Source organism: Xiphias gladius, chromosome 7, assembly GCF_016859285.1.
Source record: "Xiphias gladius isolate SHS-SW01 ecotype Sanya breed wild chromosome 7, ASM1685928v1, whole genome shotgun sequence".
NCBI classification, from domain to species: Eukaryota; Metazoa; Chordata; class Actinopteri; order Istiophoriformes; family Xiphiidae; genus Xiphias; species Xiphias gladius.
In genome coordinates this window covers 22,028,519-22,048,628 of record NC_053406.1, presented here as the reverse complement: position 1 = coordinate 22,048,628, position 20,110 = coordinate 22,028,519, and the positions used below count along the sequence as shown (strand labels likewise).

General features: G+C 41.5%; 1 protein-coding gene across 3 annotated transcripts in view; it reads right to left on the bottom strand.

Annotated features, from left to right (window-relative positions):
- Window positions 1-20,110, bottom strand: part of nbeab (neurobeachin b) — a 196,115-nt gene that overhangs the window by 84,641 nt on the left and 91,364 nt on the right. For 2 of the 3 annotated variants that reach the window (XM_040130604.1, XM_040130605.1), the window contains exons 31-36: window positions 15,080-15,237; window positions 13,506-13,629; window positions 11,687-11,814; window positions 7,295-7,356; window positions 3,182-3,246; window positions 925-1,033 (exon numbers count right to left, since the gene is read on the bottom strand). In XM_040130604.1, the coding sequence (XP_039986538.1) occupies window positions 925-1,033; window positions 3,182-3,246; window positions 7,295-7,356; window positions 11,687-11,814; window positions 13,506-13,629; window positions 15,080-15,237 (646 nt within the window). Of the gene's footprint in view, window positions 1-924; window positions 1,034-3,181; window positions 3,247-7,294; window positions 7,357-11,686; window positions 11,815-12,649; window positions 12,770-13,505; window positions 13,630-15,079; window positions 15,238-20,110 lie in introns of all 3 variants that reach the window. The other variant, XM_040130608.1, reaches the window with a different exon arrangement.

The following is a 20,110-nucleotide window of genomic DNA, read 5'->3' as shown; positions in this document are numbered from 1 at the left end:
ATGTCAGACCTAGATGAAAAGTATAGGCTGTCTGGAGTTGGCAGACAGAACGGATGGGGCCAGGTACACTTCCCCCTTCTCCTGACACTGCATATCTAGCCGTCTCTTCCAGTTTATCTAGCAGGTCAAGGATCCTCAAGAACTGTATATCAAGCAGCTGTTTGAGGATGGCTGCTTTTCCCAGATAAGAAACTCATCACTCCTCACGTGTACAAGCTGCTAACAGAGGTGGCAGAAGTGTGAAGGTGTTTGTGTGTTTGTGTGTGTTTGTCTTCTGATGTTCTCCAATAACCAAACTGACTGTTTTAATACAGTAAGATTTCTTTATATTTTTTTTAGATTTATTTACCTTCATATTTTGCCATCATTCTCTCTCTCTAATCTCCTATTTATCTTACTAGCTTACACTGAAAAGTAGAAGGGCCACATTTTTCTTTTGTTACTTTCTATACAGACAACAATTAGAAAAAAATTAAAATAAAGGTTTAATACTCATTACATTCACAAATTGCTTAAACCTTGATAGCTATTCCTTTCATGTCTGAAATAGGAGAGGTTCGATGTGGGTGCGCTAAATACAGACTCAGGAGGTTATCCCCTGAGTTGGCTGGCAAAAGCTCATATCAAAATGAATTGCTTCATTAATTCCTTCATAAGAATTGTAAAGATTAAGACTTGGCCCTCATGAGGACACAGGGGCACATGATTACTGAACATGTACAGGTGAATGTCTGTTTTATACTACCATGATTTGATCAGAAGATAGAACAAATATTTTGACAGCAAATGATTACATTTGAATTCTGAGAAGCAGTGCTTTGCAATAGAGCTGTTCTCTGCTGTACAATATTTTGTCAGTAGTTTGACTCTGTGCCCAGCTTCAAATTTAATTTCAGGTGCAAGAAAGGATGGCACAATTTATACCTCAAATTCAGCGTGTTTGTGGACGTCCTCTGCTCGCTGTCTGTTCAGGATGAATTCAGCCTCGTTGGCAACCCGAACTATGTGGTCCTTCATGGCATGACAGAGCAACCTTTAACATTGCAGATAAAGTTAAATGCAGCAGACTCTACATCTTCACACACATATTAATCATTAATTAGGAAAGATATAATTTTCATTAGCTAAAATCTGTTGTAATGACAGGCCTAGGGAAAGAGCAGGGTTGAGGCTAATATAGCTTGTCAGGATTGTGCAACATTCTGCCTGTTGAAAGAGCAGACTAGTAAACAGTATCATTTGTCTGTGTTATGTTGCAAGGCAGCAGTCAGTGACGGATCCCTCTGTAGCATTAAGGAGGGAAAGGAGTGTCATTAGAGCATTGAAGCCTGACTGGCACGTTCCTGATTGATTGAGCATCCCTTCCCACTGACCAGAACATCAACCCAGTGCCTGTACTGCTGACAAATCTGGCCGTGGATAACTTCTCACATGGCTAGTTCTAGAGGCTCTGTGGTCTCAACCTATATTCACATCTAAATTCTCGTATCTTTAATAATTGAAAATACCCTGGCTATTGTGTGTAGATTACATGCCATTTTACACACCATTAGGCTAGCTTTGTTTTAATTAAAGCGGCCCTGTTCCTCTCCAGTGCTTGATACAGATTGTAATTTCCCTCCTGTCCCAAGGAGAGGCAGTAATCCCGAGGCTGCATTCATCAGCTGCTATTGCCTCTTTAACTGTTGACAAGCACTCATTAATGGACAGACGTCCATTGTTCAAAGAGAGGGAGGCTGTCAACGCCAAACTTTGTTTTGAAACCAAGAATAGATGAGAGAGCAAGTTGACAAGTGATATTTAGAAATGGAAAAAAAGATATGCATGGTCTCTACCCTAACCTCTGCATTAGTATTTCGTACATAGGAAACATTAATCAATAAAAGTATTCACACTAAGCCTGGATTTGACTGATATAAATGTGTTGTTCATAGGCATGCCACAAGAGATCAGTGACTATCTCAGTTGAAAAAGTCCTGAAAGTTCAATGCCTGGAGACTGGACATGTGCTGTGAATGAACAAAACATAACGCACTAGGAATTTGGACACAGAGCCTCTCCAATCATATCTAACAGATTTGTAAAACTGGTATTTGTTTGTATGTCTCTTATTAGATTGTGTTATAAAACATTTTATGTTGAGTCCTCAAAGCACCATATATTTTGTCGTTATCTTAAAACTAGTCAGGGTTCATCATTGTGATCTTCTGAGGCTTAAAGACACTGTTTTAACAGAGCTGTATGCAGAAAATGATACTGCACTTAACTGTGCATAATGCATCAACATGAAAACCTGGGGCAGTAGTCTCATATGGATGACAGATTGCGAATGCAGTCATGCTAGAGAGGAGCAGTGGCAGGCACTTTTGGGAATTTCAGGGTTTTATTCAGGGCATTTTTAGTGCGTTTGGTGTATGATAGCAGCTTGACAATGAAGCAGCTGCATCAAGAAACAGAAGAACAGGACACACCTACCCGCTGTATGTGTTGTTGCACATACAGAAGATACAGCAACTATGTCTGCCATGCCTTGTAAGGCGAACAGATTTACCAGACTCTAGCTACCTCTAGATCTGTCTAGTTAAGCAGAGCAGGTGTGCAGAGTCTTGAGTAAGACTGGGAAATTATGTATCTGTCACCAGCACCCTGGACAGCGCCGTGTGGCCCTACTGACTGAAACTCTTTGTTCCAGGGCCAGTGGGGGACTCAGAGAAGCCTGGCTGGGCTGAGACAAGAGCCCGGGCACAGAGAAGGTCTGGGCAGATGGGTCAGCATATGGGCAAGGAGGCTGAGCCGCCCCTGATCTGCTCTACGGATATCCCTGAGTCTGGCCACACCCAGAGACGAGAGAGGGAGACAAAAAGTGAAACACAGAGACTGGGATGTATAGTGAAACAGACGGGAAACAGAGATATAATAAGGCAGACAATAAGAGAGACTGAATGCGCTCTAGTGTTGATATTCTTACCTCATCACCACAGTCTTATTTACCTTTACCCCCGACAGAACAGTCCACAGGGACAAGAGGTTCAGAGCTAATCTACACTTAATCCAACAACCTTTTTTATGTTTGCCAGGTGGTAAACAAAAATAAAATAAATACTGATAACAGAGGGGATGAATAGACTGCTGCTTGGCTGCGTGATTGAAGCATATGTACTGCAGCGAATGGATACATTACCTTCCTTCGTTGATTAGCTCAATGAAGGCCAGGCCAGCGTTCTTCTGAATAGAGTTCTGCCATTCCTGAAATGAAGGAGTTTGTACTTTGTTAATTACAGAAGCTCTGCGTTTTTTTTTTTTTTTTGTAGTTCTGAAGAAACGACAATATAATTAGATCCTTATAACTGATACTAGACCTGGGTTTAAGAAAAAAATCCTGTCAGTAAAAAAGGCAGCAAAGCTAAAAGTTAACACTAATGAAAAGAGCACACCAAAAGTTAAAATGGCAAAGTATCAGTGTCATAATACCCTTTTGATTCAATATGCAACAAGATCTTTCAGAAATGCATGACAAGAATCAAACTTCACCATCCAAATTGCATATTTCAACTATAATTTAGATAACATTTCATAGCTTGTAATTCAAGTAGGTAAAGAAAGCATTTAGTTCATATATCCTTTGTGAAAAAAAGTGATGGCTGTAAAAAGTTGAAATCCTGAACCACATGTGTGACCATCCTTTCTTCCTCTGTGAAAAGATCTGTAAACACAGGAGAGATGTAATTGTGGGATGAAACTGTATCCTCTCACTTAAATACAGCCATTTCCTCTGTCCCTTACAGTGACAGATTACCGAGCAGGCTCACTGAGCCCTGCAGTGTGCGCCTGGAAGGGATCCGAGCCCTGAGCGAGAGTGCCAGCACTTGCTGTCTCACAACATGCTCTGGAAATGATTAAAAAGCAGTTTGAGAGCGCGCCTTTCACTGTGGGAAATTCAGCTCTCCTGTACCCTCACTGAGGTGCAAATGGAAGAGAAAACAGAGAAGGCCACAGTTCAAAAGAGGAGGGAAAAACAGAGGAAGATGAAACCAAAAGATTTCCAGACCTGGGACTAAAACCAGTTACCGGTTTTAATATAGTGACTGGGCAGTGTATACCGGCGCGTGCATATATACAGATTATACACCATTCAGCCACAACATTTAAACTGGTAACCGGTTTTAATGTTGTGGCTGATCGGTAAAGGTGGTCATGCTGCAAGACAGTGCTAATACAGTGCTTTATGTCAGGTTTTTTGGTCAGTTTTTTTATGACAGTGTCTGGGCAAGATAAGCAGCATTTGTTGTGTATAGTACTACAATAACTGACACTGACATTATTACATATGGGTATGTGTTTTTGTACACAGTTGTCTTGCTTTACACATACTGGTTCTTGCAGGAGTACACAGCCTGACCCTACGATGCGTTAAGTCAGGGAGATGGTGCTGACAAACTGCTCAGCATCTGGTCTCCAAATGTTCCCCATGACCCCCTTCCACTGCTTCAGTATCGGCCTGAAATAAGCTGTTCTTGATTTGGACAGGGATCATGTATAGCCAGTCTTCTGAGGTTCCACTCGCACCACGCTCACGTGACAAAAATAAATACGGAAATCAAGGCAGATGTGACACATGGGCGATGCCAGAAAAAATGAACAGCAGGTCAGTGGAGGTATAGTATGAACTAGTCAAATTTGCTATCTTGTCTCAGGTATGCTTGCTGACAGCTGAGACAGCACTTAAAGAGGCTCTCTTTTTTCTTTGTTTTTTTTTTTACTAGAGACCAGAGCTCCCAGAGGATGCTTGCCTTTGATTGCAGAGATTTCAAAAAGTCCTCTGCTGCCCATTTGAAGGGAATCAGGCCTGACATGCACCTCTTTAAAGAGATGTGATCCTTGATGTAAATGCAGATCATGACCGAAGCGAAGCACCTCTGGCCACTGGAAGTTGTAGTAGCTTGGATATAAAAAGCCGGGATTTAAAGCTGCATTAATTGAGTTTTTGGCGTTTTGGGGGCACAAGGGCGCCACAGCAAACTGAAAAACAGTCTTGACATATGAGCAAAGAGAGTAGGAGAGAATCAAACAGATAGACGGCGGTCCAGCCATATAGTCACCATATATCACCATATAAGTTTTGACCTAGTCTTGCTGTTACATAACTTGTAAGCTAACAGTTGCCTACTTAAATATCCAGCAGGTATAGCGAACTTTAGCATTCTCTTCGTTATGTTTCAGGCGACCTGACAAATGTAAGTCTACTAGTCACTCACTTTTGATAGTACCATTCTTCCAACTATCTTTGAAAAACCCACCACCTTTTTGTGAACCTCAAATCCCATAACTCCTATCCCAGAGAACAGCTTGCTGACCTTGAGAAGATTTTCTCTCCTCCCACTTTCATCTTCCTGAAATTCAGCAGGGCACTAAGTATTTGTGGTGTTGCAATCCAACCTGTCAGTATGTGGGAGCCTTTGCTTTTATCTGATGTGCTTTGCTCTGTTATATAGTCTCCACATCTGGAGGTCTTCCATCCCCAAATCTCTATGGCTCCACTCTAGATCCCCCCCAGTATGTTTAAGCTGTTACAAGAAACAGAGCTGCTTGACCTTTTCATTCAGCTGCCCAGGCTGAGGAGAGACACACAGTGTCCGCCGCCGCAGCTAGCCACATGATGATTGCTGTGATTAGTGTGCATAAATAGGAAAAGGCAGATCATTAGCACTAATTTATTCATAAATGTGACAGGTCACCAAACAGAGAGGGACTAAAGGTCCGCTAAGTGCCCTCCTTGCTGTCTTAAAACATTAATGTTGAAATATGTTAGGGATATGTTGAAGGTGGCATTTTATAGTGATGTTAGCCAAAGCTCACACTGCATTTGAGAAGACTTGTGTGCTTTTTGAAAGCACTTGAGATGCAGTATGTGATACCAAAGATATCAATTAGCAGTATAGAGCAAGGTAATTATCAGTCAGACTAAACGTTGTATTTGCTCACGATAAAGCAGCTCTGTATACATCAGCTGTCACCTCAAAGAAGTAATACGGGAGACACTAATTAACAATTACTGACAGTGCAGTGTTAGGATACAAAGCAACGGCTCATCTCTATATGAGAGGTTGTAGAAGGACACCGAGCTACAGGGTCCAATTTCAATGCCTCACTGTCTGATCAATATCTCTGCCTGGGTTTCATCCCTAGAGCCACTAATGGCAGGAACCTCTGGAGCCGCAGTAATGCTATCTGTGTAAAGGGGGGATGGACTAAGACCCTTAACAGCATGCTGACGCTCTCATCTGCAATAAATCCTAGAGCTGGAAAAAGCTACTTCCCACAGACACTCCTCAGATAGAAAAAGCAGCACAAAAAGGAGTCCGTCAAAAACCTTCAAAAGCGCAACAATAACTCAGTGCTGGCTGGCCCATTTATGTACATTTTTTTGGAGGAAAGCCCCTCAATAATGGCCTCCATATAACAGAGGCTGAGCTCCCCGCTGAAGAGGGCTATGATCTGCGGATACCACGAAGCACACATAGTGGCAATCCACCTCCTCAAGGCTCTGGCCCTGCAGTCTGGATCCACAAAGAGGCACCAAGTAATGGCTTCCTTATGGGCTCCCAATGCAAGACTGATGGGCTGACAGAAGGTATGTTAAATATCTTCTCTTCTAACTGCTACATTGGGGCTTTGACCTTGTCTAAAACAAGGGCTTAACAAGAGATTCAGGGGGTCAGCTCAGAGGTGATCAGTCACTAGCAGCATTGCATGAGGTAGAGCTCATTCTCGAAAGGAGGGATGGGGATTAAAGCTCTGGGGTGTAGTGAGAAAGTCGCTGGATTCTCAGAGAGCTGTATGAGGCTGCATGTCGTCATCGGTTTAAACAGTTTGCTTATGGAACATTTTACAAAAAGGAATACACTCATAGGCAAAGCTCCAGCAGAGATTAAGCAACTTTTTTATGATACAAGACAGTGCCCTTAGAATTTAACCAAGATTAACCCTAAATTTATACATTCACAAAATATCTGCAGTTTTGACAGGATAAAGACAGTGAGTGTGTGTGTGTGAGAGAGAGAATTGGACTACTGTACTGACCATTTCCAATTTGTGACTGTGCAGTGTGTCAGTTTATATTCAACAAGAGGCTAAGAGATCACCACATACTGACAGAAAGTATGTTGTTAACAGAGGCATAGTAGAGAAAGACATATCACAAAGGGGGAAAGAAGAGAGGATGGGACCTAGAGAAAAAGAGAAAGAGCATCTGGGAAAGGGGATTGTGAAGAGGAGGAAAAAGAAATAAGCTCACCTGAGAACAAAGTAGCATGACAAGCTCCACCACTGAGGTGCTTGACTTCATACATACTAAACCTGTGGCGACAAAGCAGATGAACAGAAGAGATATTAACCGTAAAGGTTAGTACATAGTCTCTAACCTATGGCAGTACGAGACAATGCTTTAAAAATGAATACAGTATACAGTAGAGCATCTGGACAAAATTACTGTATGTTGTATTTGGCATAAAATAAATTTTAGGCAAGTCTGTAAACCCCCTAAATTGTCCTCCCAATTTGCCTGTCATAAAACTGCAAAAAAAAAAGTCATTTGCATCTGCACAGGATACATGTGTGCAGCACAGATGTACATGTGAACACCCCCTCCGCACATACACACACACATACACGCACACACAAACACCTACTCTACTACACGTACACGTCTACCTCCACACCATGCGCACAAACTCACAGAAGCGAGCACAGACATTCGCAGCTTCTTCCCTCATCTCCATTCTGTAGATGGTGAGCCAAAGAAGCAGACAACTCTCTAATGAAACAAGGGCAGGTGTGAAAAGCTCATTTGCAGAAACAATGGCTACAACTGGTTTCGTATTCTGCACCTCCAGCTCCTTCAGTTGCACTTGGGGAGAGCCATTAAGGTGCAGTCATTAGTAAAGGCAAGAAAGCAACTCTCCAGGACTCATTATAGGCTGGCAGGAGTACAAGTGCCACACAGCTGCTATCGTCTCATGTATGAAAGGGTGTCAGTCAGAGGGGAGAACAAAATATTCTTAAGCTAAGGTTTCAGTTAACATATTTTTAGAAACAGCATATGAGCTGTGCACTGTAAGGTACAGCATCTACAATATGAAATAATTGTATGCATTATTTCATGTTATTGCAACGAATAATTTCTAAAATTATCCATCAGGAAATAGTGCAGTTTGCATGATACTCAAAGATGGATCTATTGAAAATCTTGAAAGGCAGCGACATGACAGTACGCAGAAGACATCTGAACACCTTTCAGAGGGGAAACTCCCTCCACACTGTATAACGTAATGATAAAATGCAACAGTATCTGCACCCTACTGTAGCTGCATTGTGAATAAAATGTTAACATTAGCTATCAAGCTAAAAAAAAATTTCCATTCAATTTTAATTTACAACAAAATGTCATATTTATATTAAAGCTGCAATCTGTAGTCCAAGTGTAAACAAAATTGCAGCCCCACTACCAAAATTCAAAACAGAAAAAGATTGCAACCTGCACTACTCTAACTCTTTAATTGGCTGACAGGTCTTTTGATATAGACTAACTCTGGAAAACAACAAAATATCTCAATTAATATTATATATGTTATTGAATGTGTGATATTTTCAACTTCGATCGGTCAAGAAACTCAAAAACTTGTTATGTATGTGAATTTTACTTGGATTTATATGGTCAAAACAATTAAGGAACGGGCCTTAAAAAGGTCAACCAGACAACATTCAGTGGACATAGTTTTGCTCGTGCGACTGCTTTAACAAAGAACACTAAATATTCACAACGCTGTATGGATGGATCTTGCCTTCGCTGCTTCTCCATCCATCTCCATTCATGAGCGGAGGCTGTCCGGGGGAGCGTATTGTAAATACTCGGAGAGGATGTGACCCTTCTCTTGTACACAGAGCGCCAGGGCTGACCTCTTGTTATAGCAGTGACATGCTGAGCCATAAGTCAGTCCAGTCTGACACAGGAGTCAGGTGGCCAACTGACCCTGGCCTTGTGCTGGTAGACAAACTAAATGCATTCTATTTAAACATGGCCTGCCAGTCCTTCCCTGTAAACAGGGCAGGGTTAAGGCATGGGTGAATGTGGCATTGTGGGGCAATGTGTCGGCAGGCTGGGCCACTCAGGGGACAGCAAGAAGCAGGCGGCAGGCATCACAACAGCAGCAGTGTTCACACGCAGGCCTTACCCACCAACTCCAAGTGTAAAGCTCAGGGTGCACTCAACATAATTGCTGCAGTGACCACATGTCTGAAGGGGGGTGAAGGAATATGGTGAGGCAAAGGGGCACACGGGGCACAGGAGGGCTCGACCCCAGGCAATCTAAGGAGTGATGGATGGCTGGTAATTACTCATAAATGGAGTGCCTTTGCACTACAGCACAGTATTTCAACTGTGAGCCTGGGAAGGGCCAGGAAAAAAAAAAAAGGAGAAAGAGAGGGAGAAACAGCAAAAATCGGTTCAACTATTTGGACAAACACACTGCAGCTAGGAAAGACTGGAGTGGCTCAATAAAAGTTAAAGATTTAAAGTGCATTGGGTAAATCTGTGCATTTTTGTTTTGTCTGATAAAACTGCTTTAATCCATGTCAGGTTGCACTTTTCACAGACCCAGACAAGGTTAAACATGTCTGGCGAAGAGTGCTGAGGCCCAAGCTGTCTATCTACAACCTTGTTTGTGGGGTTACACTCTTAGCTCAGCTCTGGTTTGTCAGCTTAGTCAGTTCGCTGACAGACTTTGAGTGAAAGGGTAACAGACATATTCACACTTGTCAAGGCCATGCTACCTGATTTTTCATTCCTTTCCCCCGAGCTTGTGCGAGTAGCATCATCCACATGTGCGTGGCATACCCAGGCCTATTTACACATGTATATATTTATGAGTGTATGCATGATATATAGAGGAAAAAAGTACCCATTTGTGTAACTTTACTGGCAAGAATAAAAATATTTTTAAAAAAGCAATAAGTAATACCTTGATTGTCCTTTTCACTACTGTAGAGAATTAAATTTATCATTTGACCGATCATTTTGACAGGATTGGTTTATATCAAATAAACGACCTAGTTTATCATGAAGCTTGCCTAAGGTAATTGCTTTCAAGGCATAAATTAAATACCAGTAATAAAAATTTCTTCAAATTTCAGATTCAGCAGCTCGATTACAAAAACAAGCCAATTAAAACTATGTATAATATTTGATATGATATAATTTAAAACACTATAATATTGCAAATGGAAGAAATTAGCGATTTTGAGGTAACTGGCAATATAAAAAGTTTACAAATAAACTATGCGCAGGAAAGGGGACAGGTTGTGTCAGACAACCTCTTTCCGGGAGGGCTTTAACAAGTAGCCCTGTACATTCTTTCGGTCTGCTGCCATTCTTTGCATAGACCTCTGAAACTCAAATCAATTTAGTTGAAGGTTAAAAGATGAGACTTTGGCAGTAAGAAAAGGTAGATATCATTTAGCTTTGTGCAAACTGCAAGCCAAGAGACTGGAGGCCACACATATACTCTGCATTGTGCACACGCAGACAAATGCCTGTAGACACACACACAAACACACACACACACAGGTGTGCATGCGGGCTGTGGTTGCAGTGTGTTCTCGTGAATACAAGCCAAAACAAGCAAACAAGCCTGAGAAATAGAGTGGCAGTGCACACACACGCAGGCAGAGTCCCTGAGGCTAGGCACAAGTAGTACTCTGAGAGGCTGCCAACCTTGGGCCTGAGGAAGGCACTGGGACCCTTTACAAAGCCACCAGGAAATAAGACTAGAGCCCAGAGTGGAGTGCAGCAGAGGGATCGCACACTTCTGCAAACAGCGAGCACAAGCGAGCCAGTCAGACCGGCACTTTAAATATACGCAAAGTGACTGCTGTAATGCAGTTTAAAATAAAAATGTTAAGGCTACTATAGTGAAGACATTAATCCTGAAGGCTGTGTTCATGTGACAGAGTATCAAGTCAGTGCTGAAACATTCATGATTCCAGGTTTTACTCGCAGTTCTATATCACTATCACATCAAGAATCGATTACATAATTTCTGAGACAATGCTTAACAATGCTTCTATAGGCATCTATACTTCACTTTACTTTCCATGTCAGTGGATTTGAATTGGACTGTGCAGAAAAGCTACTGAATTCTTTATGGCACAAGAAAAAAAAAAAAAAACGCTCACTGTTCTTTCAAAATGAAAAGATGTAAAGTTTCCAGAATTTACTACAATGGCAAATAGTTTGACAAAAATCACTTCCCATGAGTTTACTCTGAAATTTAAAAAAAAATAAAATAAAAATTTGCTTAAATTAGAAAAAAAAAGACAAAGCAACAGCAGGAGAGTGTGCAACACTGATGTTTAAAAATACTACATCTAGAAATAATTCCTCGATATCTGGAAGGATTCGTGAAGAAGACAAAATACACACACGCGACAAGATGAATGAAAGGGAAAGCAGATTTAATCAGGCTATGACACACCCGCAGTTTGTCTGCAAAATAGTGACTCTCCTGTCAACACTCACTACTGTGTATGCATCCATCAATGAGGCAGCCAGTGGGGTACATACACTAATAGGGTGATGGGGACAGGACTCCACACACAGCTCTGAGAATAAAATACTGTACAGCATCTGTACCTTCTATGAGCAACTCTTGACCATGGCTGCCCAGCAGGGTACGCGATAGAAAAGGTGCAAAGTCCACAAAGATCTCCCTCAGCAGGGGCGCCACCTTCTCCAAGGCCCTCTCCAGCTTTGTAGTAATGCTGTCAAGAGAACACATCAAGACAGAAATCACAAAAGGAAATTAGATTCCCGAATTAGAGAAAAATGCAAGGGAGGTATTGTTTCCTTCCTTCGAGGGTAAGGCATGAAAAGAGCTGTCACAGCTGACCCAGTGCACACAGCTAACAGCAGTTAGTGTTTAGCCAGGCTGTCAGAGTCCTGGTGGGTGCAGAGGGTAACCAAAATATCTGAGTGGATGCTAACCAAACCAGATATTGTTGAGAGTATGGTTGCTATCACTGGACATGTCAATAAGAGAAGATTTTATGTCGTTTAAAGCAAAGTGAACACATTTCTTTTTTAATTTCAAAGAGGATATCTCAGTAATTGTTTGCATTCTTTGTTGTGACATGTAACCAGACTTGCACATAGGATCACAGTTGTTCAACACCGCAGAGGTAAGTTCCTTATCTTCTACACACTCAGTACATGCCGCTGCCTGACATTATCTAAGCACCGGAGAGAAACTGTGAGCTAGAGTCATGCAGTCACACAACTCAGACTGTATACAGACAGAGATACGACTCCAGCCACATACAGTATCTCTGCTGTGCTCCTATGTGTACACAGACAGATACTAGACAAAATGAGGAGAGCGGAAGCTTGTTTTCCCAGCTAAGATGGGCAGAAAGCAGCAGGATAGAGAACAACAGAGAGAGAGAGAGAGGGTTTGGTTTAGGATTTGTATGAGTGTGTAGTGTAATCTGCCTTCTAGCACCCCTGGGAAAACACAGCAGAGCAATGACAGACTCGTATAAAAAAAATAAAAAAAAACAGGGTTCAGGGGCTCTATGTGGCTAACATAAATGTCCTTGCCTAAGACATTGGCCTGCACCTCTTGAGGCTGCCTGTAATCCTGTCAGGGAGCTAAAGGGTTTGAGCTCAGGAGGTGTCAGTCCCTGGCGTAGCGGACACTGTTCCACTTCACAAAAGGCACTGAAATAGAGAGAAAAAAGAAAAACCACAGGCAGTACTTGCTTCATGTTCTTTCGTGACCTAAGGGTTGGACTCATGAACTAATTATTAAATTATAATGATAAAATATATGACTAAAATCAAATGTATTTGTTCAGCAGACTGGAGCAGGCAATTTAGCTTGGATGCTTTTTCCTCATCTAAAATATAAGTTAGGCATGAGCAGGGTCTGCAGCGAGACAGTACTATCATTGACTTCACAGTTACGCTAAGTGATGTCGGTTACTGCTGCCATGGCAACTGAATCTCTGTTCCTCTAGCAGAACACACTCAGGCAAAGAGAAAGAGAGACAGAGAAACAGACTCCGGAGAAAGGCCCGGGCTCTCAGCAGTCAGTGGGAGAGCAGGACTAAGGATGTCTGTCACAAACTATTAGAGCAAGTGAGAAAGACGAGTCAAGGTCACAACAAGATATACACAAAGAAATACACAAATGTACATAAGAGATTAGGCCAAACTTTGGCATAGTGTCCATATAAAACAGTTTTATTTGTGGTATTTTGTTTTGAGAGACAAAGAAAATGTCTGAATTTATCAAATCGACAATCTAAAAAAAGAACATGTTTGAAAGACAAGCTTCACACATTACCTTGCATGTGAGCAGACTTTATTTATAAGTCACACAAACAGAATGAAGTAAGATTACTAACACAGGAAATAATGTGCGTGTGGGTGAACAGAGAAGGCTCTGTTGTACCTCATGTTTTCTACTGTGTCTTCAGGCATGGGGGCCACCGTCTGCACCGCAGGCAGATTTTTACTGGTGGCTCCATTGACAAAACTGGAGGATGATGAGGTAGAGGGGGCTGCATCAGTGGCTCCTGCAGGGGAGACCAGCAGAGGCATGCAAAATTAGTGCAACACAAAAATAGTTATGTTTGTTTTAAATAATTTTCAATAATTTATATAACAAAATATATTTTAAGTTTTTTAATACTGCAACAGTTATTTTGTCAAAGATTCAATTCAACACTGAATCTTAAAAAACATTAAATATGTTGACTGAAATTCCATTTCGGTGTCACCTCTGAACGACACATTACACACAGGCTGAACTGAACATGTATGTAATGGCGAACAGACTAAATTGACTGAAGAAGGAGAAGAAGAAGAAGAAAACGAAAGAATAGGACGTTTTAAGATCGGCCACAATCTGATTCCTGACAAGCAGACTTCAGCAGTCAGCGCAAATTTCAACCAAGTCAAACAAATGAAAAAAACATGGTAACAGTGTCAAATCTTGCAACAAATCTTTAACTAAATCCAAGTGCACTAAACTGGGTGTTCAAACTGGTGCCAGAAGCAGCATATGGAATTATTTTGCTAACTAAGATGACAAAGATGAAAAATGAACCAACGTATCAAAACAACATCCACATCAAATCTTTACATATAACATTTAGTATTGGAATCAAAGCCAAAATGAGGGTATCATGACAAGAATAATTCGAAGGTGAGCATTGAGATGCATCTTCTTGGCAGCAAACGCCCCAGTATAAAATCATTATCACTGTCCTTGTGAGAGCAAGAGCAAGTGAGATCATGGGATCTGGATGAGAGCCTGTCTGTGGCTTTAGCTGAAAGCACACTGTGACTTGGATACATTTCTCACATTCCTGTAGAGGAGCTTGGAGAAGAGAGGGAGAATTTTTTTTTTTTTTATAAAATGGAGGACATTAAAAAGGTGTTGGAGCTCCTAATGGTTGCTGTTAAGTGGGTCCTTCTCAGAGGCCCTGACCAGTAATCCTGAGGGTGGAACCAGCTCAATGAGGCAGAGCCCCAAGAGGAGCAAAGCCACAGCTGGGGGGATGCAGTGAATCCGACCGGAACACACATTAGGTGGGAAAGCCATGTGCACAAATTCCTTTTCACTCTTAAAAACGGTTTATTTGTATGATTTAAGGAGATTAAAATGGAGTGTTTTGAGTCTTTTAGGTGTCGAACGAAACAAGTTTTTATATGATTGTGCATAGAGCTGTTGCAGACACTGAAAGGAAGGTAAAGATGGCCACCTAGTGGTAACAATACGCCCCTAACAGACATCCAGGATCACGTGATCCCGTAGAGGGAAGAAGCTTCATTTCTATTCTGGGAATAGCACCAACGGAAGAAAAACCCTGACTGGATCATTAAGATGAACAGTAATTACTCAAATTAAGCACTCTCAAATTGCTCTAAAGTAGTATTGTTTGGAAATTAAGCACATGACCAGGGCTGACCGTAGTATTTTAACCGTGTAAGTGTATTCCAGTAACCTTGTGCATGACCTACCCGTGGTGTTGATCATGCTTTTGGGCATCACAGAGGCAGCAGCAAAGATGTTGGGGGTGCTGCCAACTGTCAGCCCAGCAGAGGTGCTGCTGCTGCTTCCCACCGTGTTAACTGCTAGGCTGCCAGGGGAGGTTTTCTTCACAGGCACCACCACACTCCTACAGGACGCACACACACACAGACACACACACAATATGAACTCACAATAAAAACAATAATAATGAAAGGTTAACATGTTTAAAATAGAAATTCAACAGAGTTCACATCGTAAGACTATACTGCTCCACAGTAAACAACAAATTCCAAATGAACGCAAAATTGAAGATGTAAAAGCTGGAGGGTGGAGGTTTTGGGTCTATGCCCTCTGTTTAGCAAGTATCTTCCCTGCCAAAGTCCCCTTGAGCAAGACACTACATTCCTAACAGTTCCAACGGGGCTATTATTCATGTACGCTGACTTATGACCTTGATAAAATAATATAAAAGGACTGCTGGGCTAGAGTAGTGGGTGAAATGCACTTTTTCATTTTATTTGGAGGGTTATAGTTGAGCCCACTTATAGATAGCTGGAGTCTGCAAACTAGTCTGGGGCCAGGTGTTATGATCAATTTAACCAGACATATAGCAGGTTAGCTTTAGGACAAAAGTTTTCATTTTTAAACTGACTTTCAGTAAAGCCAGGATCTGCAACCCTGTTCTCGGGACAGAAAATGCAGGATTTCTTTTACTTTCAATTCAAACGGTGACTTTCTAATCCACCTATCTGAAATACCCCCAGATCATAGTGAATTAAATGTATTTATTTATTTACATGTTTTAGAAGAAAAAATGATAATAGTGATGATTTTGATCATCTCTTACTGCACACTTAGGCCCTGCTAGCATGAACATGCCAAGACATTAGTCAGCACATTGGGAAATGTAAACATCCTGACCTTTAACTCCGTCATTTAACATAACCTGTGCAATGCAAGCACACACACACACACACACACACACACACACACACACACAATATGAACTCACAATAAAAACAATAATAATGAAAGGTTAACATGTTTAAAATAGAAATTCAACAGAGTTCACATCGTAAGACTATAGTGCTCCACAGTAAACAACAAATTCCAAATGAACGCAAAATTGAAGATGTAAAAGCTGGAGGGTGGAGGTTTTGGGTCTATGCCCTCTGTTTAGCAAGTATCTTCCCTGCCAAAGTCCCCTTGAGCAAGACACTACATTCCTAACAGTTCCAACGGGGCTATTATTCATGTACGCTGACTTATGACCTTGATAAAATAATATAAAAGGACTGCTGGGCTAGAGTAGTGGGTGAAATGCACTTTTTCATTTTATTTGGAGGGTTATAGTTGAGCCCACTTATAGATAGCTGGAGTCTGCAAACTAGTCTGGGGCCAGGTGTTATGATCAATTTAACCAGACATATAGCAGGTTAGCTTTAGGACAAAAGTTTTCATTTTTAAACTGACTTTCAGTAAAGCCAGGATCTGCAACCCTGTTCTCGGGACAGAAAATGCAGGATTTCTTTTACTTTCAATTCAAACGGTGACTTTCTAATCCACCTATCTGAAATACCCCCAGATCATAGTGAATTAAATGTATTTATTTATTTACATGTTTTAGAAGAAAAAATGATAATAGTGATGATTTTGATCATCTCTTACTGCACTTAGGCCCTGCTAGCATGAACATGCCAAGACATTAGTCAGCACATTGGGAAATGTAAACATCCTGACCTTTAACTCCGTCATTTAGCATAACCTGTGCAATGCAAGCACACACACACACACACACACACACACACACACACGCACGACAGAGGCTAAAGTAAATAAACCTGAGGGCAAGAGGCCAGCCAGCCAGCCAGCTATTCCACTTTCCCTTAAGTTTGCTCTTGCCATCAATAGCCCTCTGCTGCCCTCTGCTCTGTTCGGAAAAGCCGAAAACATCTTTGACCCTAATGAGAGGCGCTCCCAGAGCAACTTGGCAGTTTTAGCTGACCCACATTTGCATAGCATAGTCTGTGTTTGAACTGACAGAGCTACGGCTCATTGACTATGGGATTCAAGACCTTTATATTGGGCATTTGCTCTGGAGAGACACACAGCTGCATCTGGCTGTGACAGAAAGTGCATGTAGAGTGTACACATATTCGCAGATTATGGCCTATATACTGCAAGTTTTTACATTAGGTTCCTAGATAGATCTTTTTTTTTTTTTTTTTCAAGAAATAGAAACTTTGAAAATAGATATACAAAATGTGGCACCAAATAACTGAAAAATCAAGAAAGAACCTAAAAATAACAGTGGTTTCCCTTTTATTTATAGAAGCTACTGCACAAAACATCAAATGGTGCTAAAAGGGAGAGGGGCAGAGCTCATGAATGAAACATGTAAAGAAAGCTTGTGAAAGCTTGACGAGAGATACACTTGTGACCTCATGTAACGGCGCAGGAAAGCACAAGCACACCACTAACCCACCAGACCTCTGTTCCCATTCAATCTGATTGGTCAAGGGTTAAAGATGGTGCAGTGAACTTGGCCCTGCAATAGCTCTCTGACAGGAAAGAGAAGGAAAGCTTGTCCTTATCAGGTCTGCAGTTGGCCTTCGGGTTTGTAAGGGTGCCAGATAATGTCTCGTCCAATCCCCTGCAGTTACTCTGTGTGACACAGGCCAGGCCTTTGCTCTGTCACGAGCTAAGCCTGCTGTCATCTGAAGCAAATCCCCCAGAAATCCTCCCTCAACAAAACAGCAGACTTTTACTGTTTTCTGTTGCTATTATATACCCACAGTCCATCTCATAGATGAAGTAACACATGCTAACAACCATGGGAAACAAACCTAACTTGGCCTAGATGCATTTCAGGCTTTTGGGTCATTTATCTTGCATCTTTTTTCTACTGTACAACTGATTTCTCAAAATTGTGAAAGCTATGATGTCCCATGTCACAGATACATCTCTGTAGTTTCTCTCTATGGATAAAATAGACTAAAAGTAGATTATATTACACATTAAGAGACAGAGAGACACGGTTGCCTCGCTAACAACCACCTAACAGGCATTCAATACCAAAAATAGTATTAAAATACACTTTTTTGAAATTTAGCAGATCAAAATCAACTCAATCACACACAGGAGTATGAGAGTAAGAGGGAAAACTTGAAAGCTCACTGAAATATTAATATCTTCAAAGATACCGCTGTGCTCTGAAGAGCACTGATGACAAGTATCATTTATTTAGTAGATCTCTGTACTGCTCTCCTCTTTGAAATCTCATTGACAGATATCAGAACATCAGTAGTGTGTTCTGATTTTAAGAACTGGGTATGGATTTAATCTTGCTTTGCTAATGTATCCCTTGCTCGCATCTTCCAGTGGAAGCCTGCCCGTTCTTTGGCATAGCTGGGATGTTACACTGGATCTACAGGATGTTGATAAAACATGAACCTCTTTTAATGAATAATTCATAAACCGAGTGCTCATGAATCATGTATAGATTATCTAGCACATATTTTATTAATAGGATTGTCTTAATTGAGTTGCGGAGAATAAAGCAAGGATTAATCTTGGAATGAATATTAATGTGGTCTGTAGCTGTGGGAGATAACTGCAGTGTAAAGTATAACCAAAGATATGTTTCCTTTATAAATCCAACAGACGGAATCTAATCTAACAGTGCTTTACTCAGGAATATAAGGACAGATACAGAGGAAATGTGCTTAAATTCCACTCACAAATTCAATTAAAACCAATTATCATTGCTCTCGATCATGGGAGAAATCAAATATGTAAGGACAAAAAATTTTTCACAGAGCTAATTTGGATAATTTTTGGGAAGGCAAGGGGGAAAAGGGAGGAAGTTACGGATTACTGAAGCATTTCTGTACTTTATTCCCATTTGGTCTAACGGAAATCTGGATGTTGAGCAATTTAAACCCCTCCTCTATGAAGGTCTCCGGTAGAAGGGCCTCTGCTACGACTGCCCCTGTGCAATCCAACTTAAGCCATTTTTTCCCTCCTTTTTATTTTTTGATGTTGTCACTCCCAATCTATTTCTGCCCTGACGGACAAATGAAATGCCTGTCCATGGCTGGCAGCTCATTTCGCTGGCAGGTGGCAAACAATTAGACACAGCAAATAGAGGCTGGAAGGGGAGTGACATGAAAAGCATGAGACAAAGTTGTATATGTGGTTGGGAGGGTTTGTGTGAAAGCATTTCAAAAATAATACACTTTGCCGTGGCGACTCATTTCAGGCTGCCAGTTCCCATTACGGGTGTGAGCGGTGAGGGTGACAGGGCTGGTCTTGGTATGGCGTGAGGCCACTTCTGTTTAATCTGTCATCAACGCCCTGGAGACCCCCACCCTCTCAGCTGTCCTCTCTCCACAAAAACCTCCATCTTCTCCCCTATTCATCAGGCTCACCTCGGCCCAGCGCAGCAGCATCAATGCATAGAATAAAAAGGCGGCCCCATTGTTCCTCCTGACTCAGTGTGTCCCCTGCCTTCTCTCTGGGGCCTGGCAGTGACTACACAGACACATCATGAAAACTCGACCAAATCGGTAGTGTCCAGAGGACAGGAGGAGTTGTTGCCTGTGCTCCACCGACCCCAATTACTGTTAGAAAAATTACGATTTTCAAAACTTTATCAACTATAGAGTACAGGGATCAGCGAGGAGCTGGAGCTTGAAGTCCCTGCAGGAGAAGGTTTGTAAACTCCCATATCCAGACAAATGACTGCATGGTTTTATCAAATCCAGGAATGTAAATAAACCACAGCAGTGTCACGGTGCTTCACAGACCTTTTCAAACACAGGAATTCCTTGCCATTGGGGAAGAGTACAATACAAGTGGCCTGAAATGAGTAATGTGTCGCGTGCTACTTAGAAACCATTAGTGGTAAACCATTAGTGGTAGACTCGATAAATAAAATAAACCCATAGGATTAACATTAGCATTTTGTGGTTGAGTGATAGCACAGACACAGACACAGACACAAACACAGACACAGA